Here is a 25,495-nt window from a genome sequence, read left to right as displayed (position 1 = left end):
GACATTTATGTATCTTTATTCTCAATGGGTTCAGAACTCTAGAATAGTTTCTCCAAGTGTGTTCTCTCTATCACTTGCCCTAAAATCACCTGGCATGTTTCCTAAGCATGCAGATTCTGGATACCATCCTTGGGATAAACCCAGGAGTTTGTATCTTCAGTAAGTTCCTCAGGTGATTCTTAAAAGCACAATACAATCTTGAGGATTTCAGTACGAGAATGATTCTCGTGCCAATTCACTTTCAGAGTGTCAAATGTGAACACTGAGAAGTCTAAACCAGGTATAGCTGGGACAGAGCAGGAATTATAAAGAGAAATAAGAATGTGATACTGCTCAGGGACCTTCAGAAGACAGAGAAGCAAACATTCTATTTATTTCTATCCAAACATTCCAAAAACGATGGGAGCTTGACTCAGAACAAAAAAAAAGCGCTAAAGATCAAACAGATTAAACCCCAATTATTATCTTACCCAATAATGCAACTTTAAAAAGGATTATCAGTTACTTTATCATATTAACAACTAAGTAAGAATATTTAAGTACCTTAAGGGCAGGGAAATGTGGGCAGGGGAGGGCAGTGGAGGGATATAGTTCATAAATTCTCCAATAAGCAGTAACAATTCAGATCCACTTCAACTTACTGACCACTCATAAAAAATGGAAGGATTAAATACCACACCTCAATGTAAACATCATGATGTCATTAAACATCAGTTCCAGCTCTCCTTTTGCCACTAATGCAATTGAAAATTGACCTCTATGCAATTATTACAAGATCTTTAATTAAAAGTCAAAGGCTGGTAAGAAAAATGACATCACAATACAAACTATTAGGACAGATGCAACTCAAATGCTTCATGCTGACTGTACCTTAAGAAGTCATGAAGCAATGCAGTTATGATTCAAAAGGCTCTAAATCATTCTAATCCAACACAGGTTAACATCTTGAAAAGATGAAGCACTATGTCAGGAAGTTACTGACTTCTTGTGAAATAACCTTATAGTTTAGGGATAATCAGGAAAACAGCATATATCTCAGTGTAAACTATATTCATTAGAGTCTAGAAACACAGTTATTAGTTTTATTTATCAATCTCTAAGGCTGACTCTGAAAGAGGTTCAATTTTGAGTTAATGAGAACACAAAGATGCACTGTAGTGAAATATCCATGTTATTAGCAGCACAGAGGTGGGCAAAGGTAATGGCCTTCTGGCAACGGTATGTCGGTTGTAACAGCTGGGGGAGGTGAAGGTGAACATGACCTCAATGTACCCCCTACTCACTATGAAAGCAGCATATAGTCCTTCTGTAGCTGAGATGGTCAGTTTCACTGGCCTAAGTTCTAAATGTAGGGGAGGACTGGGTCAGTACTATAGCACAGGAGAAGAGGATGAGGACAACGGACATTAATAATTAAAGATGGCTGCTTTTAACCCATCCTTACAAGGAAAATGAAAGAAAGAAGCAATTAAATGCTATATATCTAGTTACAACCAGCCTGCAAACCCCTATAAAGTCCTAGGTTGGTAGTCTAAAAAGACCACTTTTCCTTCTTTTAATAGATCAGTCAGTGCACTCAGGCTGACATTTATCGTATCTGTACTACAGGGAGATGGAAGCAGAGAGCCTCCTGTGGAAAACTGTCAGGCTAGGGAGAGAGGGAAAAGCAAAGTTTCAGCTCTTGTTGGAAGACTAAACTTCAGTCCTGCCTATGTTATTGACTCTGTGACCCTGGCCAAATCACCTGGCCTGTTTCCATTTCTTCAACAGAATGAAAATTTCAGCCCCTCTATAATGCTGGTAGCTGTGTGCAGTAATGTGAAAAATACACTTTCAGTTTTTCAGAAGAAAGGGACTTACAAAACCCCTAATAACACAGCCATCTCCAATAACAAAGTGCTGTGATGCTAATATTCTTGATTTGATATTCACAATGGTCATTTGTTTTCGCTGGGATTTTTTCCCCCTCGAACTGTTCTAATGACTGATAAAATTTTAAATAGGAAACCATGCTTAGATATGTATGTATGCCAACATACAAATACACATACAGGCTAGTTGTAACCAGATTAAACAAGGTGAAGTGGTGAATGACAGAAGCTAAATTCTAGAATTGCTGCGGATACGAAGTCTTTCAGACCACAGACGATGACTGGGTGGAAGGCTTAACGTGGTGTCTATAAATACCTGGTCTGGGGCCCACTCCAGCTGCAGTACACACACACTACATGCATCATGGCTTCTGACGCTCTGTTTGAATTAGGAAACAGACAAGCAAACCTTGGGTTAACAATGCAAACCACACAGCATGCAGGGTTATAGTCTCCACTCCTTTGCCATCTTTAAGGTCAGGAACTGGTAGAGTCAAAGTGGGGGAACGTTCCTGTAGTTTGGACATCAAAAAGATTTTCTGGTTGCTTTAATTCTCTCACAATACATAAAGCAATGTGTCAACTTCAACAGATTTTCAACAGAACTTGGAAAGAAATTAATTTTACACACCTACACAGAGAATTCATGGGCAAACATGTAAAATAGGTGAAAAAAAGTAGATCCATAGACAGAATTACATGATATGGAAATCTTATGGAGTAAAGGTGAGCGAACACATATTATAGCAACTTTCAAAATTTCTTTTTCAGTTGAGATTTATTTTAGAAGAAAAACAAACCAAACCTGATTACTTATCCTGGCTTACCGTCTTTATTTTTTTAAATACTCTGAATTATTACTTTTTTGAATTACTTTTTCATCAATAGAAAAGATAAAGACATTCTGCTACAGAGTATCCACCAAAGAGACAGTTTTTAGCGAAAATACGTTCACCTACTATGTCTAGGGGTAGGTGATTTTGATAATAGTGGGAAGCTGATGTTCCAAACAAATAGAATCTGATGTTGAAGAATTATCTCACTATTTAAACATTACAAAAATTAGCGCAAGCCATACATTGTCAGTAACAAAAGGTCACAAGGGTAAAGAGCCACTTCCTTTTAATCCTTTAAAACGGGTACACCTCCTTCACTATGGCTGAAAACATCTGTGGTTTCTATTTTAATCTCTTCAACTTTTTATTAAAAGTAATTACTCAAAGAGGGTAACTGTTAGTAGGTTATAAAGCACTGCTACCGTCAGCTAGTGTTTCTCAAGTAAAAGCACCAAAACTGTGGGGGGGGGCAATAGAGGTTTCACAAAATGATAACATATCCTCATTTTATTAATGTATAGTATTATGACTAAGCTGACAAGTTACTAAACAAAACAAAACAAAACAAAAAGTAAAACCTTCTAAGTAGATATGTCAAACTCATTCAAGCTTGCCTTGTGGGTAAGGTTAAAACGATTAATTTAGTCTTTCTCTGTCTGGTTGTTCAAAATCCTCCCCTTCCTACCAAATACTTAAATCACAACCCAAACTGTACTTCACATGTAAAACTGAGCCAAAAGGTGGTGGAGGAGCAGATTCGGAACAAAGCCAGCTTGGAAACTCCATCTGCTACTCACGCTCATCCTGAAGAGTCTCAAAGCTAGACCACCGGATGTTCTCTGGTGATATACACTGGCAAAATCTGGCTGCTTATTGTTAAAGCTCTTATCTTTTTTGTCCTTAGGAGAAAGCTATTCCCTGAACTTGTAGCTCTAATACACTTTACTATATCAGCAAATGCAATGTGTGATATTAGTCACTAATGAAGAATTACAGCTCAAGACTTTAAAATATCTCAAACTTAAAAGTTAATTCTCTTTAGCTTCTAGAAAATATATTCCAGAGTCACTGTTCTGTAACAGATGGGGAAAGTTTATCCACAGAGGTGGGATTTCAGCATAACTGTGTCCCTCCATTTTACCCAGAAAACTTGGTTTGATCTTTAGAAATAAAGAAGCTACAACAACGGAGACTTAGGAAAAAAAAGTATTCGGTAGCTTCATTTCGGTGGCAGCACTTTCAGTAGATAGTAACAAGCTTAGTGCTGCTTAGTCACAGACACAATGTCATCCTCCAAATAAATGGGCCTAAGAAGAGAACAAGAAAATTTCCAGGAAATGTTAAACTCCAAAGGAAGTTTCTGCTTACTGTTATAATTTTCTTCAAGAAAAAAAGACAAGATTCTTTAGGAATCCCACCAAAATGTGCCTAAGCAAAGAACTCCCCACTCTATCTCGCACACAGCAATGGATTGCTATTTCTGGATCTACTGAAACACGGGAGCTTTTCTGTACTGTATTTAGAGATGGGAGGAGGCAGTAAGAAGACAAGGAACATACCTACAACAGGACGATGAGGCTGATTACGACTGGAAAGGTCCCTATTCCCCTCTGAAGCTCCAACTTCCCTGGCTCACCCACCAATAACAAGTATTATTTAAGAGCCTGGCCACTCCAAATACCTGCATCCTCTACAGATTTTTGAAGGGCTTCTGCTAATTCTTGGTCTGCAATCTCCTCTGGCCGTACTTCCTCTCGCCCGGCCCCATATGCCAACCGGGCACACTCTGGTAACTCCCCCTCAGGAAGGAAGGTGGTCTTTGAGCCTGTGGTGCCGATCACGAGTACATTTTTCTTGAGGTCAATGGAACACTTAGAAAAAGAAACCAAACACTGATGATAGCAGATAGAACACAACGCAGGAAAATTATGATCTTGAATTTAAAACTCCATTCACAAAGAGCAACACTGACAGAGATGGCTCAAAAAATTTTATCTAAAAGTATTTAAACTTTAAGCTATGTGACACTGTTAGTTTAGAATCTATATCTATATATATATTTAAAATATCTATTTAATTTATTTATGTGTTTTTGGCTGCGTTGGGTCTTCGTTGCTGTGCACTGACTTTCTCTAGTTGCGGCAAGCAGGGGCTACTCTTCGCTGCGGTGCACGGGCTTCTCATTGCAGTGGCTTCTCTTGTTGTGGAGCACGGGCTCCAGTAGTTGTCGCACATGGGCTCAGTAGTTGTGGCGCGAGGGCTCTAGAGCGCAGGCTCAGTAGCTGTGGCGCACGGGCTTAGTTACTGCACGGCATGTGGGATCTTCCCAGACCAGGGCTCGAACCCGTGTCCCCTGAATTGGCAGGCGGATTCTTAACCACCGTGCCACCAGGGAAGCCCTAGAATCTTTTTTAATATTTAAATTGTATAGCAGAATGATCTTTATGGGATACAGTTTACACTTCTTTGTCAAACACAGCAATTGTTCATGTCTGAATTCAAATGCAATACATATTCATTGTACAAAATTTGGAAAACTGCACGCCATAATCAGCAGCCACATCTTTTAGAAACATATCAGTGACTTTTAAAAAACTAAAACTGAGACATACCATTTACATAGGTCTACATTTTTGCTTTTTGCTTAGTGTATAAAGTATAGCTGATATTTAAAGTCTATGCCAATGTTCTCAAAAGTGATATATGGACAAGACGAGCTCTACAAAAGTATTCTGTATTTCATACTTATGCTATCCTCTTTTTCAGTATATTTTTATAATTACTTAATATAGGACAGTTACACACATATATTTTGAATCCGTAAAGCTGGAGACTGCTAGTCTATACCATGACTTAAAGATAGCGATAAATAAATAAATAGGGAAAGATTAGCAACAAGTTAATAAATCGGGTTTTATTTATATGTGCATTCGCTCATTCCTTCTACTTAAAACTATGCACCTTGATTTGAATATCAATGCAATATATTTCAATGGGAATTTAACATTAAACATTTAAAAAAGAGTATTAGTGTGCTTGCTTAGGCAGCACATATACAAAAACTGGAACGATGCAGAGATTAGCATGGCCCCTGCGCAAGGATGAAATGCAAATTCGTGAAGTGTTCCATATTTTTATATTACTCAGCCATAAAAAAGAACGAAATACTGCCATTTTCAGTGATGTGGATGGACCTAGGGATTGTCATACTGAGTGAAGTAAGTCAGACAGAGAAAAACAAATATATGATATTGCATATATGTGGAATCTAAAAAAAGTGGTACAAATGAACCTATTTATAAAACAGAAATTGAGTCACAGATGTAGAAAACAAACTCATGGTTTCCAAGGGGAAAAGGGTGGGAGGGATAAATTGGGAGATTGGGATTGACATATACACACTACTATATATATATATCGATAAGATAGACAACTAATAAGAACCTACTGTATAGCACAGGGAATTCTATTCAATACTCTGTAATGACCTATATGGGAAGAGAATCTAAAAAAGAGTAGACAGCTGAAACTAACACAACATTGTAAATCAACTATACTCCAATTTAAAAAAAAAAAAGGAAGAATAGTGACATAAAAATGTTGACTAGATATGAAACCTTGTCGGGAAAATTTTTACTACCCAAGACCACAATAATTGCTTCTTCAATGAGTGAAGTTTATCTTTAAACAAATTATTAGGCTTCGGAATGGAAATATAAAAATCACTGCAAATGAAAATATTTATAAATCATTCTCCCTGTACTAAATAAACATTTCCATTCCCAACATCTTATGTACACCTTTTCCCTTAATCTCGAAGCTCTTCTCCCCAAGTATTGTTTGACCAGCCACTAAGGATTTACTAAACTTAGGCTCGCAGTAAAATCATCATTGTGTATTATTATGTACATCTCCCTACAAACCCAACAAAAAATTACTTGAGGCACTTCCCTGGTGGTCTGGTGGTTAAGACTCTGCACTCCCAATGCAGGGGGCCTGGGTTCAATCCCTGATCTGGGAACCAGATCCCGCATGCCGCAACTAAGAGCCCGCATGCCACAATCAAAAGATCCCGCACTTGGCAGCGAAGATCCCGCATGCCACAGCTAAGACCCAGAGCAGCCAAATAAATAAATATTATTAAAAAATTGTTCTAAAAAAATTACTTGAGTTCTAATCAGAAACTAAAAATTACACAAGGGAACCAAATTGTCCATTATAGTCTCAAAACAGATGGCAAGATTCAACAGATTCAGAAAGATTTCACAAAAAGGTTCTATTTCTACTGATACAGAATTTCAAACCTTGTATGACAACATCACCAATTAAGGACCTTTCCAGGTTTGAAGTCATGCTTCTTAGTTTCCCAGTATATACAACCATGATGGAATAACCATTTAACACACAAAAAGCCAACGCAAAAAGAAAGTGAAGCTCTTAATTACCTGATGCCGTTTCAGCATGTCCAGTCCCAAAAGCATGTCCATGGGCTGTTCCTCAAGTATAGAGAAGGAACACGCCAGGAAATCTCCTTCAATTTGAACCTGAGCTAAAGCACATGAAGAAAGGAAGAGGTTACTGATTTTTCCAGGGAAGGTCTGGAAATGTATCTATCATTCTGTGTCTTTCTTCCTGCAATCGGTCAAAGTCAAGCCAAAGCATGCAAACAAGTGAGTTAAGTATGAAAATCCAGTAAGACCAATAATCAGGTTAAAAGCCAATGAAGGCACCAGCTCATAAAGTGGATTGGGTAGAATTACTGCCCACAAGACCTGGCTTGATATATGATACACGCTCAGCTGGTGAAGAAAGCTGGCATTAAGAATTAAAAAAAAAAAAAAAAAAAAAAAAAAAAAAAAAGACCAAGACCAATTCCTCCAATATTAACCACCTGCTTCCTGTACACTTACAAAAGGCTTTCTAAAAGGAAAATAAAATCAGTACACTTTAAACCTTTTAAATTAAGCTCTAAGAAGTCAACTGTTTATTACTGCCTGTTATAACCAAGTTTCTTTGCTTGAAGTCTCCAGCCTTGCCTCTTTCCTCAATTACTCCTCTTATTTCATATGTAAGATTTTTTTTTTTAAAAAATGACTTTGTCATTAACTATGTCTTATGAGCAGAAAAGTATATGAAATATATATATATATATACTGTATATATATATAATATAAAGCATAATAAAACACATACCCATGCATCCATTTCCCAGGTTAAGAAACAGAAAACTAAGAAGCTTCCTGTATGTCCTACAGATCACAGATTATTCTTTGCCTCCTCCAACCCTTCCAACTTTCTTGGTTTTTATGTTAATCATTACCATCTTTTCTTAGAGTTCTTACCATTTTTCTATGATTTCTAAGCAACACTTTGGTTAGTTTTGTGGTTTTGAACTATGACTTGCTTCTTTTACCCAAAAGATACTTTGAGATATTTTATTCCTGTGGGTGCACGTGGCTATATTTCTTTCATTTATACCACCCCTAAGAGTAAGTACTGTAATGTCTAAGACACTGCCACTGATTTATTTATCCATTCTGCTGCTATGGGACTTTTGGGTTGCTTCCAGTTTCTGCCGTTGTAAGCAATGCTAACGTGAGCATTCTTGCACTTGTCTCCTGGTGTGCCTTGAGTTTCTCTAAGGTATACTCTGAAAACATACAGGGTTCCAGGGGATATTAGCTCAGCTCTACTTGATGCTGAATTATTTTCTAAAATGTTTCCAGGGGTTTTTGGAAAGTTCCCATTGTTCCACATTCTCCCAACACTCAATATTATTAGATTTAAAATCTGGCAAGTAATTCTCTATTTCCCTGATTAATGAGATAAAGCAATTTTTCACACACTTATTAACCATTTGAGTTTCCACTTAAAGTGCTTGTTCAAATGTTTCTGCAATTTTTTATATACCAGTTTTCCTTACTGAGTTGGAGGATATACAAACACACAGAATACATATATATTCTAAATATGAATCCTTTATTTGTTATACATGTTACTAAGTTCTTTCCTAGTTTGTGTTTATTCACTTTCTTTAAGATGTGTTTGATGAAAAGTTCTTAATCTTAATCGGCTGTATTTATCAAATAATTTCCTTTGTGTCTTTTAAAGAACCCCTTCCCTACACAAGACATTCTCCTATATTTTCTTCTAAAAGCCTGACTTTGCCTTGCACATCCAGGCCTTTCATCAACCCTGATTGACTTTTGTGTGTGATGTGAGACAGGGTCCAATTTCCAATTCATTTTTTCCACAGATACCCAATTGTCCTAGCACATTTCCTAAAACTTTCCCACTGCTCCATAAGATCTCCCCTCTCATTTACCAAGGTTCATGTTAAGCATGGGTCTGTTTCTGTTCTAGTCCTTTGGTCTTGATATTATCTAGAAGGGGAAGTTATTCCAGAGTATCTTGACTACTCCTGCCATAAAGGGCCTACATAAAATTTAAAATTAACACATCAAGTCTCACAAACAAAACAAAACAAAACAATTTATTGGGGTTTTAAATGTATTACAACAACTCTGTTGACGAATGTGGGAGAACTACCACCGCCAACATATTGAAACTTCCTATCCATGGTGTAGCTCTCCTTTACTTAGACTACCCTTATTGTTATAAGGTTTTCTTGATACCTATCATAGCCAAAGTTGCAAAATGGTACAACTTGTGTAACCAAAAGAAGGACACAAGGGACTGGTATTTTTTGTCTCCTATTATCTTCTCACTAAAAACCATGAGAAATCTAAGAACTCAGACTCTGAAGCAACTGGTTTGTGGTATTCTTACCCAATTTCAGTCCTACTGTGTGTAAGAAAGTACATAAGAGGTAAGGTATTTAAACTATCCTTATTCTATAGAAATCAATAATAGAAAACACGGAGACTTCTAATAATAGACAAATGTATTAAAACAGGAAAAATGAAACAGATATGAAGAGGAAAACAGGTAGAAAAACTACCACTTGCAATGAAAGAAAAGTAATTTACAGTAAAAAACCACTTTTTTGGGCCTCCCTGGTGGCGCAGTGGTTAAGAGTCCGCCTGCCGATGCAGGGGATACGGGTTCGTGCCCCGGTCTGGGAGGATCCCATATGCCGCGGAGCGGCTGGGCCCGTGAGCCATGGCCGCTGGGCCTGCGCATCCGGAGCCTGTGCTCCGCAACGGGAGAGGCCACAACAGTGAGAGGCCCGCATACCGCAAAAAGAAAGAAAAAAAAAAAAACACTTTTTAATCTGCAAATTAAAGGGATAAAACTAAAAATACTTGATTGTATAAGGAAATTAAGGGAATGTTCAACCAGTGCTGGAGAAACTAGACTGGTACCAGTTAACAATATCAAGAGCCTTAAAGGGTATTCATAATCTTGGATTTAGTAGATTCACTTATGGGAACTTTAACTAAGGGAAAAAAAATCAGTTTGCACAACACTACACAAAAATGCACTTCCATGTTACAATGACAAAATATTGGGGGAAAAATATATCCCAAAGGTTGACCATTAAACCCATACAACAGAATGCTATGCATTTATTTAAGTGATGCTTATGAAATTTATAATGGCATTTGGAAAATGCTCTTACTTTTTCTTAAAGCAAAGTATAAAAATTCTATAGAGTATTATATGATCACCTTTTACAAGAAAACAATGCCAGAAAGAGATATGTCCAAATGCTACTACTGATTGATTCTCACCTAAAAGAATTACTTTTGCTTCTTTTCACATTTCTATACTTTCAAAATTCTCTACAATGAGCAACTAATTAAGTGGATAATGAAAGAAAAAAACAAAGAAAAGAACAATTCTGATTAAAGACGAAGGACTGAACACATGTATTTAACTTAACTTACTCCTAAAAAAAAAACCACAATAAAAAGTTGTTTTTCTTTTAAAATGTACAGATTACTAAGGCCAAAAATAATGGAAGAGATAACTGAAACACAATTTTGGAACTAGAAAGCAGATGATAATAAGGAAAACTAAGCAGCAACCCTTTTTATCCCAAGAGGCTGATGAGCTGGTTGAAACAAGTACCTCTGCAAACAGGGGTGGAGTGAGCCCAAAGCAGGAGCACTGGCTGAAGGTCTATGGAGGCACAACTGGACCTCAGGGCTCCTTCTCCTGCACTCTGCTCAGCCAGGTGACTACTGCCTTACCCCAACAGTAGACTAGAGGTTTGTTTTCTCAAGAGGGTGCAACAGAGGCTCTAGTAAGAGAGGTGGGCATGAAGGAAGATAGAGATACAACAACAAGCACCAAACTGAAAACTAGAGGGGTTAAGTGGAAGCTTACTGAGACTCTAGCCTTTTTCTCTGTCCCAGCTTCCAGATTACCTACAATCAGCATGGCTACCCAGCCAACTAACCTTCCAAATAGCCTTTTGGTGTCCCACTCTTCAAATATGAGCAGACGCCAAGGATCACCAGACACTTGAGAAAAACCATCTAACATGAAAGGAAACTGTACCAAACAGAAAAGAAAGGTTAGAAGACAAAGTTGAGGAAATCTCGTTAAAAACCTCCCAAAACACACCGAAAGAAAGAGAAAGAAAATAAACTAGAGGACAAGTCCATGACAGTAGATTATCCTACCTGAATAACAGACATCACAGAGGGGAGGAAATCATATCGGAACCATTTTTCCAGACCGAAAGGTATCTAGCATAGTAGATGAAAAGAGATCGACTACACCCACGTACATCATTGTGAAATTTTAAAACACTGAGGTCAAAGAGAAGATCTACAAGCTTCAGAAAGGGAAAAGAAATCTGACACATAGAAGATCAAGAGTCAGAATAGCGGCCAGCTTCTCCAAAGCCACACTGACAAAAATCATGATGGAAAGTGATTTCCAACATATGCAGACGGGTAGAATGTTGGAAGAAAAGATGTGTTCTGATATCTAAGGCCTCAATTTACTCCTGTGCACTTCTTCCCAAAAAGTTACTGGAAGATGTACTCTAATAAACCAAGGAGTGCAGAAAAAAGAAAAAAGTATGGGATCCATATCATCCAACATAAGACGGAAGTGAAAGGCACCCTTCAGGACCCAGATTCCAAAACAACAGCTATGAAGCAGCCTTGAACCACCAGTCCAGGCTGGAAGAAGCATCTTCAATAGGATGACATGTATAAGGGAGATTTACACACTAGGTACGTGTTTAAGGATGAGTAACAACCAAAAAACCAAGTGACACACACATACAACAGACAAAAATTCCGAGAAAAAATACTAGACATGAAAGGAAAAACAATCTTTTTCAATTAGATGGCTCAGCTCTCAACAGTATTTACATAGTCCTGTCAATAAATAGCACTATAAACGTGTTACTTAGAAATATGGAGGTAAGCACCAAAAGAAATCAACTATAATAGTGGAAAGGGATTATCTCTAAAGAGCAGGAAACAGAAGTACAGAGGGGACTGGTGTTTTTTTGTAACCAGCTAATAAACAATGTTACATTATAACTCTGATAGACTACAGGATTTAAAATTGCTAGGGACTGGGAGTGCTGGATCAGATGCCCCTATCCAAAAGGAATTTTTTTTTTTTTTTTTTTTTTTTCTGCAGTGCGCGGGCCTCTCACCGTTGTGGCCTCTCCCCGTTGCGGAGCACAGGCTCCGGACGCGCAGGCTCAGCGGCCATGGCTCACGGGCCCAGCCGCTCTGCGGCATGTGGGATCTTCCTGGACCGGGGCATGAACCCGTGTCCCCTGCTTCGGCAGGCGGACTCTCAACCACTGTGCCACCAGGGAAGCCCCCCAAAAGGAATTTTTAAAGTCCACTACCCTACAAAGGCTCCCAGTGCCCTGCACTCACCTAGATGTACCCTTCCAATAATCTTCTGGGTGCCCACTCCTTTGGCGATCCCTGCCCACCGACGGTCCACCAGCCTCATTATATTACACCTTTCTGCACAAGCTTGGCTCATAATGGTCATCTGGGCACCTGGAGGTGGAGGGAAACATCAGATAACAAAGACAAAATCCACATGTGTGGGAAGATAAAAAAATGCAGCACTAAAAACAGGGCAGAAAGCAAGTATACTCCCAAGCTTCTGTCTGTGTACAATTATTCCCACCTAGCCGGCTTCTTGCTACACTTAGTTCAACTTTCAGTTTTACACTGCAATCTGAAACACAGTGTAGAAACTTCACATTGAGGGAAATAACATTGTTTAAATGTAAGAATTAAATGATATTTTAAAACTTTAAAAACAGAAAGCAAAGGCTTCCTGCTACACTGAGTTCAACTTTCAGTTTTACACTGCAACCTGAAACACAGTGTAAAAACTTCACACTGAGGGAAATAACATTGTTTAAATGTAATAGTTAAATGATATTTAAAAACTTTAAAAACAGAAAGCAAAGGCTTCCTGCTACACTGAGTTCAACTTTCAGTTTTACACTGCAACCTGAAACACAGTGTAAAAACTTCACACTGAGGGAAATAACATTGTTTAAATGTAATAATTAAATGATATTTTAAAACTTTAAAAACAGAAAGCAAAACTACGTGGAAAGGATCTCCAAAAAGTCAAACTATGTCTAGAGATGGAAACACTCAATTAAGCACTACTGCACCCTCAGATCAGTTTTCACTGAGTACCTCTAAACATCTTGCCAAGTTATTTTTATTTCAAACTCTGGGACACTCTAATTTACCAGTTAAAAAATACATCGTGCAGTCTCTCAAAAAACTAGAACTGAACTCTCCATTCTCTGCTCCAACAATTAGACCCTCTTTCCTATCAGGAAGAGGGCACTAAGGTCTTTTCTCTCCTGGTTACATACACTCACCCACAGAGCTGGAGTCAGCCTGTGCAGAAGACAGACACTTCTCTAATCTGTATCTAGGGTCCTAATCTCTCCCACAGAATCTAATTCCACATTCCTGTGTGTTTGGACATGTCTATCTCAAAGCCAATAGGTATAAATACTCTTTCTCCGCAAATAATTCTCACTTCGGATTTCTCTCTTTGTCAATGGAATTCTTTTTCTTACAACCATAAAACATAGGCAACTGTTCACTTTCGACCCCTCTTCTTATAGCCTTCTCCCAACTCTCAAACTCAGTTCCAATCCTGTTAATAAATTCTGGGCAATTTCTGACCTTTCTTCTTCTAACCATAGCGATCAACCTGGCTCACACTCTATCCCTCTAGCTAGTGGACAACTTCTCTGGTTTCCAATCCTTTCTGTGGATATACAGTTTAAAGCAAGGAAATAGTTCTGATCTTTAGGGGTACAGAATACTCCAGAACTGCCACTGCCTTCAATCTTCTTAAAATACCACCTTCTTCAGATCCCTTATTCATCTGCTCCAAGGTCCTCAAAGGTTCCTACTCTTTGTAAGATCTTCCAACCCACATCACCACAGCCCCAGGTCCCACGTCACCCTGGTCCAACTACTTCCAGCTGCTACAGACTGAATGCTTGTGTCCCTCCAAAATCCAGGTTGAAACCTAACTCCCAATGTGATGATATTAGGAAGTGGGGCCTTTGGAAGGTGATTAATTAGGTCATGAGTGTGGAACCCTCACGAATGGGATTTAGTGCCTGTAGAAAGGAGACTCCAGAGAGCTTCCTGTCCCCTTCCACCATGTGAGGACACAGGGAGAAGATGTTTATCTATGAACTAGGAATCAGGTACCCAATCTGCCAGCATCTTTTTTTTTGGGCCGCGCTGCACAGCATGTGGGATCTTAGCTCCCCCACCAGGGATCAAACCCACACCTGCACTGGAAGCACGAGTCTTAACCGCTGGACCGCCAGGGAAGTCCCTCTGCCAGCATCTTGATCTTGGACTTCTCAGCCTCCAGAACCGGGAAATAAATCTGTGTTGTTTATAAGCCACCCGGTTTACGGTGTTGATATGGCAGCCCGAACAGCCTTAGATACCAGCCTTATAGACTGACTGCTTTAAACCTTCCACTTTACCCAGAGGAATGTGTCTCCTTTGTCTCTTACTCACTCCGACCCTCCTGTAGAGTGCCCCTTCCTCGACTTTCACTTTCTTTGAATTCTACTTATGCTTTAAGGCCCAGCTCAAGACCCACCTCCTCCCCAGCTGACTGTCCTCTCCCAGTGATCTCTCCTCTCATTCAATTCCAACACTTCCTGTTCATATTACCCACAGATAACTTACACTTTATGGGCACTTAAACCTCTTGGCATTTGAGGAAGGTCAGAGTCAAGAAGGCCCAGAAATAATGAACGAAAAGGGAATTGGGGAAGGCAATTCTTTTTTCCCCCCTTCCTCACTCTACTCCTCATAAGCTAGTTATTGGTGTAAAGTCTGCAAACCCAGGATGAGAAGGGTCCCTTTCACTGTTCTCCTGCCTTTTCTTAAGACTCAGGTCAAAGCCCCAATCCTCTACCCATGGAGACAGCTCAGTTCAAATGCCCTCTCTTTGGAGAAGCCACGCCTGAGCAACCCAGTCAGAGTGAGAATGTGGTCTTTATGTTCATCCAACATGCATCTGATTTTTGCACAGTGGTTAAGAGTTCTGGCTTCAGGTAGATCTGGGGCTGAATCCAAAGTCTACTGCTCATGAACTTTGGATACCTGGAAGAGTGACTTCTCCCCTTTATATCTAAGTTTCCTCACCTGTAAAACAGGGATAACAGAACATAGTTCCTCATAGGGATAGTCTGAGGCTTAAAAAAAATTGAAGATGATATACTAAGTACCTAGCATGGTGCTTGGCACATAGTAAGGTCTCAATAAATGCTGAGTGTTATATCAGGGTCTCTTATGAATTTACCTCTCACTCATAGGAGCCCTATGAAGCTCCAGTCTTACCCCCAAGCACTCAGCACAAGGTCCTGCACATGGCACTCAACAGTAAATAATCAGCAGATTTACTCCTCCCAGGAATATATGCATCTCAGGACACAAACTCTTAACAGTTGAAACCTAGCATGTGCTCAGGTATTTGTGGATGAACGAGTGGAAGAAACCTACTTGAGCAGGGGGTATTACTTCTCTAGGAACACACTCGTTATCTCACGGCCTCAAGAGAGATACCTAGAATGAAGGCACAAGACCACTCGATTACACTCACATGGTGCTGCTCTGTGTGGTCTCACTAAACAGCAAAGTGTTGTTACAGAGAGAAAAGGTGCCAGTTAGTACAGGCATGATCTGAATGCTCAAGTGGGGAACTCTGGTCTCCTGACCTGGCTGTTAAATTCTTTAAGGGCAAGAACCATGCCCCATACACCCTTATACTCCTCACAGCTCCTGGTAAAGTGCTGGCACACAGACCAAGCTGAAACATCTGTTTGACCTCTACTCTACCTCCTTCTATTTTTTTTTTTTTGCAGTGCGCAGGCCTCTCACTGCTGTGGCCTCTCCCGTTGCGGAGCACAGGCTCCAGACACGCAGGCTCAGCGGCCATGGCTCACGGGCCCAGCTGCTCCACGGCATGTGGGATCTTCCCGGACCGGGGCACGAACCCGTGTCCCCTGCATCGACAGGCGGACTCTCAACTACTGCGTCACCAGGGAAGCCCTACACACCTCCTTCTTATAGCTCCTTATTCTAAACCCACTTACTCCCGTTTCTTATAGAGGTATCCTAGAAATTAGGATGCCAAATAAGGGGAGGTAGGAAGATAAAGGAATACACTGCAAAATACAAAACTGGTTAAGAAATAATTAAAGAAAAACCTATTACAAAGAAAAGATTGGCAAGTGAAACAATAACCCCTGGGCTTGTTAGTCAGCTGTCCAAAGGACTACTGCCATGTTTAACGGACAACAGTCTTCCCTTCTCCCTGTGTCAGGTCAGAACGTTGGATGTAGAGACAAAGACACAAAAGATGGAGACGTCACCTGAGTCAACAAAGGCTTTCACAGGATGTCCATTCACTTTGCAGTTAATATAAAGCATCACTACTTGGCCAAAACTTTCCGGAGCCTCTTCCATAGCTATTGTCATGTTTTCCTCAATGTTCTGTTGCCTGTAACAAACCAAAACCAGGCACACTAAAAGCATTATTTCCATGAAGAGCAATCTGTTCCAAAGTCACAATATTAAAAACAGACCTGTACATATCTTTTGCTCCAACTATAGCAGCTGAGTCATGGAAATGGAAATTGGTGTTCTATCCTGAAATATGTGATTTAGTAGGAGGAAGTGAGATACATAATTGGCAGAAAATCTAAAGGCATACAAATCACCTTCATGTAAAAACAATTATGTTCCCTTTACAAGCTCAGAAACAGGAAAACAAACTTCTGGAGAGTAAGGGTCACAACCCTTTTTATCCTGTAGAATATTAGAATTTCATCAATGCTCCAATTTAAACTGAGGATTTACTGGGTATGTGGGTACATTTCCTATGTCCACTGCATTAAAAATAGTTTGCAAATATAATACACAGATGTTTCAACTGCTTGTGTTACATCTGCTGCTTAATTTCCCAATCTGTAAAAAGTTAGATTAGTTTCTAATCTGTAAAACGAGAACAATAATTTCTATCATAGGATCGCTGAGAGGTATAAAGCATCTAGTACACAATGCTAAGGTAAGAGCAGATGCTCAAAAATATCTAACTACCTGGCTGTCACTTAGAAAACTATACACACATATGTATCATAGTTCACCTGGTCCATCAAAACATTTCTTCAAAATTGAATGTATTCTAATTCTTACATGAGAAAAGCACATAAAACGGAGTTCCAGCTTACTCCAGCATCTCATGTCTTCCTCCCCAACTCTTCTAAAAACATTATCAAACACTACAAACATTAATTTAAACTAGGGCTGGGACCAGGCAACTTTGCTGAAGACTGAGACAATTACAGAACAGGGTCCAAGGTGTGATCAATTACAGCTGTAAGCCAGAGGCTGGCAAACTACAGCCCACTGTTTATGGGAACACATCCACACCGTTCACATAGCTGCTTTCACACTGCACTGGCAGAACTGAGTGCTACCGACAGAGACTGCATGGCTTGCAAAGCCTAAAATATTCACTACCTGGCTCCTTATGGAAGAAGTTTGCTGACCTCTATTCTAAACTGTAGCTCCAGTCCCTTCTGTAATAATACTCTAGCCATCAATTGTACTGATGGCTTTATCAGCCAGTCTATAATAAAATATTAAATTTTTCAGAAAGTCAAAGGTAAACTTGTTTAATTTAGCCTGGCAAATATGCAAGCTACTATATACCTCAGTGTACATGTACCATGTGTAATCACTGGTGTAGCGTATCAAATAAAACTGCTATAGGCATTCTATATAATTCCACAGCTTTTCTCCTAGGTCACATTATTAAATTTAAAAATAACCTAAAATTAGTTGTGCACTCCTGACCTTACACCGACTCCAACCAAGATACATTTCAGCAAAAAATCATCTGAAATAATACCAGTTACTTTGGCTCTCCTGGGCTCTATGTCACTTTACAGGCACAAGGTTTTCTCCTTTAAAAGAACACATGCATTGTCCCAGTTCCCCTACCTCACCCCCGGGAAGAAACATGAGCCCTATGGATGTGCCTCATTTCACCTCTCTTCCAATAGCTTGGTGTCCTGGTTTGGCTATGATGCCTCCCCACTGCCCCGCCCACCCCTCCTGCTTCCTTGCTTGAATGCAACTGTTCTTGAGTTATGTCAGGCTCACTTATAGCTGCAATGCGGTCTAGTTCAGAAAACACAAATATCTTCCCATTTCTCTGCGTAGATTTAACTAGCGAGATGTTTCTCAAAGATAGTTATTAGTATCCAATACAATAATGGGAACATATACAAACAAGAACACAAGTGAACGGCTTAGGGCTACCAACTGATTCTGGTGTGTTTACATTTCTCTGATTTCAAATGTACTCGGAGAAATAAGAAACCCTTTATTTGACTTCCAAGTTAACAGTGTAATATAATGACCAAGTTAGGCTTCACTTAAGTAACCAAAGATGACGATCAGCCCCTAAAAGGAGTAGCCTTACAGTTATTGTTCTTAGTTATACTAAGGCCTTCACAATTAGCAATAAACCGAATCTGGGATGGGGGAAAGCAACTGTTCTTTTATTCAAAGGGACTGACTGAACAGCTTCTTGCTTGTGACTAGTAAGGGGACCAAGGTTGGCACTAGCATCCTTGTACCTGCTTAGGCCCCACCCCTTAAGATTCTTTCTTTCTATCTATCTATCTATCTATCTATCTATTTATGACTGTGCTGGGTCTTCGTTGCTGTGTGTGGGCTTTCTCTAGTTGCGGCGAGCAGGGGATACTTTTCAATGCGGTGCGAGGGCTTCTCATTGCGGTGGCTTCCCTTGTTGTGGAGCACAGGTTCTAGGTGTGCGGGTTTCAGTAGTTGTGGCGCATGGGCTTATTTGCTCCGCGGCATGCAGGATCTTTCCGGACCAAGGCTTGAACCCATGTCCCCTGCATTGGCAGGCGGATTCTTAACCACTGTGCCACCAGGGAAGTCCCACCCCTTAAGATTCTGATTCATCAGATTTGGGAGTAAAGCCTGAGCACCTGCATTTTTAAAAGCTTCTCATATGACTTTAATGCTGCCCCAGGTGAGAACCATAGCATTAGAGAATCTGGAGCTGGAAACCAGCCCTGCAGTCAGTTTATCTGCTATGGCCAGTACACGAACTGTGGAAGGAAAACGGACTTAGGACTATAAGGTTCCTCTTTGTACAGCTCTCTCTAATTCAGTCATGTCCAAGCCCTGGATTTAATCAGGGCTCATGCATTATGTCTAAGGAAAGAGAGTCCAATCAGTTTGAGTAGCCAGCCTAGTAGTCTCACCAAACTGGGGGCTTCTGCTCAGTCCTGGGGTCATCTGCCTGCAGTTGCCTTAATAATGTGCTGTGGGCTAGTCAGGGAGTCTTTATCAAAATTTTAGAAAGTCATTAAGTTAGGTAGCTGTGTTTTTGTAATATTGAATCAAAATGCAAGGAAAATGGAAGAGGAGAGAATAAACTAGAAGACTGAAGCTAGTACCTCGATGCAAAATAAGGAATCTACCTCAAAGCAGATGCCCAACAAATACAAGATCACCTGGAGTTTGGGAACTCTAGATTCTCTAAATCTTGCTCTTTGGGCAAAGGAGTCATTACCTTATATCTTCTTCTATCTTTGCCTGAGCTTCAAGATCAAAAGGGTCCGCAGAAAAGAGACGAATCCTTTCTTGCTCTCTCCGGGCTCGGTCCTGCTGCTGCTCCACCAGGACCCTAGAAAATTTCTCTGCAAGAACAGTGGGAAAAATCTTAAAAGCCATTATATTTTCATTCTTTATTAGTATTTTTCCACACTGAACAATTTCTCAAAATACAACTGTAAGAGGTGCAGAAAGGATGGCTAAAAATCATTTAAAATGAGCAATTACGTTTACTTTCTATTCTCTGAAGACAAGATTACTTCTTCACCTAAATTTAGTGTAAAGAAATAATGTATTTGCTGGGGCTTCCCTGGTGGTGCAGTGGTTAAGAGTCTGCCTGCCAATTCAAGGGACACGGGTTCGAGCCCTGGTCCAGGAAGATCCCACATGCCGTGGAGCAGCTAAGCCCGTGCACTACAACTACGGAGCCTGTACTCTAGAGCCCACGGGCCACAACTACTGAGTCCACGTGCCACAACTAATGACGCCCGCGTGCCTAGAGCCCGTTCTCCGCAACAAGAGAAGCCACCGCAATAAGAAGCCCGTGCACCACAACGAAAAGCAGACCCCGTTCACCACAACTAGAGAAAGCCCGCGCACAGCAACAAAGGCCCAACATAGTCAAAAATAGACACAAACAAATAAATAAATAAATTTATATTAAAAAAAAGAAATAATGTATTTGCAGACATCATCTCAGAGATGAATGACTTTTCACTTTAAGTCAGTGTGGCAGATAAATGATGCTACCCCTCCCCCCCACTGCCCTTATTACCTTATTACCTAGAAATAAAACAGAGCACTACTACTATCCCTCTCTTCCTCTTCTACTTTTGTTTCCTTTACAACACACTCTGCCTTAAAGCAGATAAATTATAAGCAAACTACTGTTTGTCTATATTGCCCGATGGATACTAAGCAGGAAAATTAGCAAAGAGAAAACATTGCTTGCTATAAGATGGATGTACGTTACAAGAACCACCTTTATTTGCTATTTCGTAAATGTGAGTACATTCAAATGTATAAATGTAAAAGTGCCATCATCATGGTCTTTGGCAATTAGATACGCTGCATAAGACATTAAAGAAACCAAAATAATGGTCATATGAACTAATACACACAACCTGGATGAATCTAAAAAACACTGAGTGAAAGACGCCTGACACAAGGGAGGACATACTATGTGATTCCATTTACATGAAGATGAAAATTAGGCAAAACTAACCTCTAAGTATCAGAATACTGGAGCCTAGAAGGGGAGGAAACTGACTAGAAGAGAACATAATGGAGCTTTCTGGAGTGAAAGAAATGTTCTCTATTGTGATTGGGGTGCTGGTTACATTAGTTTTCCAAAACTCAACGAACTGTATACCTAAAATCTAAGTATTTCTCTGTAGGTAAATATTACCTAAATTTTAAAAATGGTTGAGGAATAAGTTATTAAGTGTCTGTTATGTTTTAAAATTTAATCAGTAGGGTTTCATAAACCCAGGAGTGAAACTGGAGAAATGTACAGAGAAAACTTTATTCATAAAGATGCCTAAAAACAAATGTTCTGTTAAATACAAGAATGGCTAAAATATAGCCCCGAATAAACTGTTGGTGACAACCACACTACTGTTAAATTTAGCATGAATGAGAATAAAGGGGTTGCATTTTGCCAAACAGGCTGATGGCACTAGACCTGTTTTCCTGGAACTAAATCATTTTAACTGGCATCAGCTGGTTAACTGGTACTCTCTTTAACTGAGGTTCTAACTAAACAGGTTAAAATATCAGTACCTGGTCATTAAGAGATATTATCTGCAAAAAAAAAAAAAAAAAAAAAAAAACAACCACACACACAAAAGAACAAACAAAAAACCCCCTGAATCACTATGCTGTACACCTGAAACTAACGCAACATTGTAAATCAATTATACTTCAATTTAAAAAAATCTGTACCTGGGTTATACACTGCTAAAGTAATTAGGGAAAAAAAAGGAAGGAAAGGAAAACGAAGGTGCTGGTTGAGCTGCTTCAGAACTCTACATAGTCCTAAAACTCTGTCACTATCGCCAACTAACTCAGCCTTTGACATCAGCAGTAATTTACCTCACGGACCAACTGATATGTTCAATACAACATGTGACACAGTGGGCTGAACACACCAGTTGCTTGAGTTTCTCCACATTTGCTGTGATACAACTATTCACCTCAGGTCAGCTTGACAGCCTTCCAATTTCATAAGCTTACCAAGATCTCCACTGAGCAGAGCATCTGCCAAGGGTGGATTGCGTTCCTTCAACAAGGACAGCTCATGGGGGTTGGCCAGCAACATGTCTCGGAGCAAGGCTGGATTGTCCAGGCCCTGAGGAGATGAAGCTACCTCTCCAGGAGATGAGTGGGACTGCTGTGCTCCTGTTGGCTGGCGCTGCCGGGTGTTTGACGTGCCAGGCACAGCTATGCTACGGAAGTCTATTCGGGGTAAGTCTGTTGGGGAAAATCGATTCGAAGTTTACTTCAAATGACTCCATAAAAACAAGTATTTGAAGGAAACAGCAGATTTGCACATATGTGGTATGCAATAGTAGTAGATGGTAATCACAGACATTCCGAATGCCCTTTCCCTGGTTCTTTCTCACGCTGACCTTGAATACAAAGACTGCAGTCCAAGAGTGAACAGGTAGGAAAGAATAGAAAAACAGGGGGTTGGGGATTAGAGAGAGGGATAGGAAGACAATGGTAATAATCCCAAATTCTTGGCTTATAAAATATCCCAGGATAATAAGTTTTTACTTACTTATGTCTTTAAAAAAGCAAAGCCAATCTCAAACATAACCATGTAAAGCTGGATGTGGCTCTTAAGAAAAATCCTAGTCTGCTTTCACATATGCTCCAAAGAGCCCTGACACCTTGGGTAAAGAATACCATACATATCAAGTGAACAGCATAAATGTTAGATGTTAACTTCTACAAGTATGTGCCACACTTATTAGTTCTTTGAATTTACACTTTCATCTGTGCATCACTGCTAACTCTTCTCATACCCTGGGAAGCTAGTAGGTGTAATCATTTCACAGGAGACAAAAAAAGAAAAGAAACGTGCACAGGTTCTCAGTGCTGAGTACACCAAAAGATTTAACAGGTTCACAGGCTACACTCCCAGGTTCCATACTCCAGGGTGAGCTGACCTTATTAAAATGAAAGGAATTTATTTATAAGGGAATAAAAGGGAACCTTATTTATAAGCGAACCTTACCCAAAGGACCCACATATTGTATGATTCCATTTATGAAATGTCCAGAAAAGGAAAATACAGAGACTGAAAGTAGACTAATGGTTGCCTAGGGCTAGGAGGCATAAGGGCAGATGGGGAATGACTGCTAATGAGTACAGAGTTTCTTGTAAAGATGATGAAAATGTGCTAAAATTGATCATAGTGATGGTTAGGCAATTCTGAATATACTAAAAATCACTGAATTGTACCCTTTAAATGAATGAATTGTATAGTAGTGAATGATATCTCAATAAAGCTGTTATTGAAAAAAAGAGTTGTATTTTTAAATAGGAAAAAGAAAAGAAAAAACATAAAACCCTAGGTATAACCAGAATGACGGGCTAAGACTGAGTGAATCCACATTTCTTCAACCCCAAAATGTCTCTGATGATTGCACCTGCTCCAAGTCTGGGGCTGTCCTGAAGCCTTTTGGTCTTCAAAGAGAAAAAGAAAATGCTTAAACTCAGGAGTAAGGTTTGTGGCTCTTAGCATGGGTTCAACTAGGCACTTTTCTTCATACAGACCTCAGCTGGCAGTGTGTGTGTGTGTGTGTGTGTGTGTGTGTGTGTGTGTGTACCTGTACATGGACATGAACTTCGAACCAATGAAAAAGTGAAGTGAATAAGATGATCTTTGTGAGGTAGTTAATCTAGGTCAACCAGCAAAACATATATGGGTGGGTCTTCCTTACGGGTTGAGAAATTTTTATCTCAACCCTGTTATACTTATCTTGAGAGTCCACTCACTTCGGAATAATTTTGAAAAACTTGTTTGTTTACAAGTTTTTGTCCCTGTGGACTCTCTTGTCCCTGTGGCACAGCACAGGAAAAACAAGAAACAGTGAATCTCAGAACTAACAATTTCACCAAATTAACCACAGGAAGATTTAGGCTTTCCTGATTGGCTTATCTGAACCCCTTCCCTTTCTAAAGTTGAACAGTAGCCCCAAGGGAATAATGTAATCTGGATCTGAAAGTACCAGGGCTTGATGGTCTCTTATAGCTCCAGTTTCAGGCTGAATGGAAGCACTGTGTTCTAAACTGGAGTCGGTCATCACCCAGACACCTAAACTCCTCTGAGTATCAGAAGCAAGCTAGGGACCCTCTCTCCATCAAATGCACAGATGCCCACACAATTCTGCACACTATTTCAAGGACACAGAAACTTCCTAACTCCCAAGGCACAGATTCTAGATGTAGCATCTAAGATAAATAACAGTTTCTTTTTACATGATTAACAAAGATGGTGGGAAAGAACCAGAATTTGGTGGTCAGCTGCTTAAGGTTCATAAGGCTCAGTGTAACGGGAAAAGCAGCAAGGTTTAAATCCTGTGCCTTCACTTACTAGCTATGAAGATATTATTTAAAAATTGTCAAGAGGTATCTCTTTCCTACTACAGTTATGAGATGACTTGAAATGTGGGTGCAAGTGCCTGGCTGACCGTAAAATGTTCAGCAAAGGCCTATCACTGAGTGCCAGACACAAAGCAGCAAAAGTCAGCCAGAAGGCACAGGCATACGCAGGCTCTCAAGTCCTTCTCAAGGATAAAATGATCACTGATAACAACAGAAGCTAATATTTACTAACGGCTTGCTATATGCTGAAGGTTTTACATGCATTATTCTCCCATCAACCCTAGGAGTTGTGGTTAATTATAGCACACATCTTACAGATGAGGAAATGGACTTAGAGTGCTAACTTGTCCGAAGTTACCCAGCAAGCAAGTGGCAGAGTCAGGATCTGTACCCTGGCAGTCTGAATCCAAGGCAAATCCAAAACTCTGAACTATGCTATCTACTAATGCTTGCCAGGGCTGTGAAACCATTATGAGATGCCTTACTTGGGAACTGCACCGAAGGGCGAGGGTCTGCATTCTCCTTCTGTCGTAAAATCACAACGTCGCCATCTTTTAAGCCGTAAGAAGCCAGTGATCTGTGGTTGTCTGTGAGAGGTCTTTCAGCGTAGACAATCTGCAACCAGAAAAGATTTAATAGCATAAAGCACCGAGAAGTAACATGGCACAAAACAGAAAGACTACAGTTTTCCTCTTCATTAGAGAATGTCACTCCCTGCTCAAAACCCTCCAGTGATTTCCCATCATACCTAGAATAAGAGCCAAAATCCTTCTCGTCAACTACTAGACCCAAACAATTTGGCTCCCTGGCTCCCCCATGACCTCATCTCATACCATGATTGCTATTCCTCAAACAATACCAGCAACTTCCCCCTCAAGGCTGTTTCACTTGTTGTTCTCTCTACCTGAGGAATGTTCTTTCCCTCATTTTTTTAAGGTCTCTGATCAAACACTACCTCTTCAGAGTCCTTCCCTAATATTTAAAATGCACCCTCACCTCCCATATTATATATTTTTTCTTTATGGTCTCTCTGTCCCACTAAAATGTAAGCTAC

The 25,495-nt window shown here is 39.9% G+C and overlaps 1 protein-coding gene and 1 non-coding gene across 5 annotated transcripts in view; one reads left to right on the top strand and one right to left on the bottom strand.

The window, feature by feature from the left end:
- Positions 1-25,495, bottom strand: part of DDI2 (DNA damage inducible 1 homolog 2) — a 43,268-nt gene that overhangs the window by 8,558 nt on the left and 9,215 nt on the right. The window contains exons 2-9 of one of the 4 annotated variants that reach the window (XM_060089009.1): positions 24,927-25,056; positions 22,063-22,299; positions 19,787-19,913; positions 16,545-16,672; positions 12,526-12,654; positions 7,153-7,256; positions 4,389-4,578; positions 2,188-2,250 (exon numbers count right to left, since the gene is read on the bottom strand). In XM_060089009.1, coding sequence (XP_059944992.1) covers positions 2,234-2,250; positions 4,389-4,578; positions 7,153-7,256; positions 12,526-12,654; positions 16,545-16,672; positions 19,787-19,913; positions 22,063-22,299; positions 24,927-25,056 — 1,062 coding nt within the window. In that variant the 3' untranslated portion in view covers positions 2,188-2,233. Of the gene's footprint in view, positions 1-2,187; positions 2,251-4,388; positions 4,579-7,152; positions 7,257-12,525; positions 12,655-16,544; positions 16,673-19,786; positions 19,914-22,062; positions 22,300-24,926; positions 25,057-25,495 lie in introns of those variants that run through there. The other 3 variants (XM_060089011.1, XM_060089010.1, XM_060089008.1) reach the window with 3 other exon arrangements.
- On the top strand, positions 5,740-5,843 carry LOC132484708 (U6 spliceosomal RNA). Its single transcript, XR_009531268.1, has one exon. It is a non-coding gene; the product is annotated as a U6 spliceosomal RNA (small nuclear RNA).

Source organism: Mesoplodon densirostris, chromosome 2, assembly GCF_025265405.1.
Source record: "Mesoplodon densirostris isolate mMesDen1 chromosome 2, mMesDen1 primary haplotype, whole genome shotgun sequence".
NCBI lineage: Eukaryota > Metazoa > Chordata > Mammalia > Artiodactyla > Ziphiidae > Mesoplodon > Mesoplodon densirostris.
Note: the sequence above shows the minus strand (reverse complement) of the source record. Positions and strands in the feature narration are given on the sequence as shown.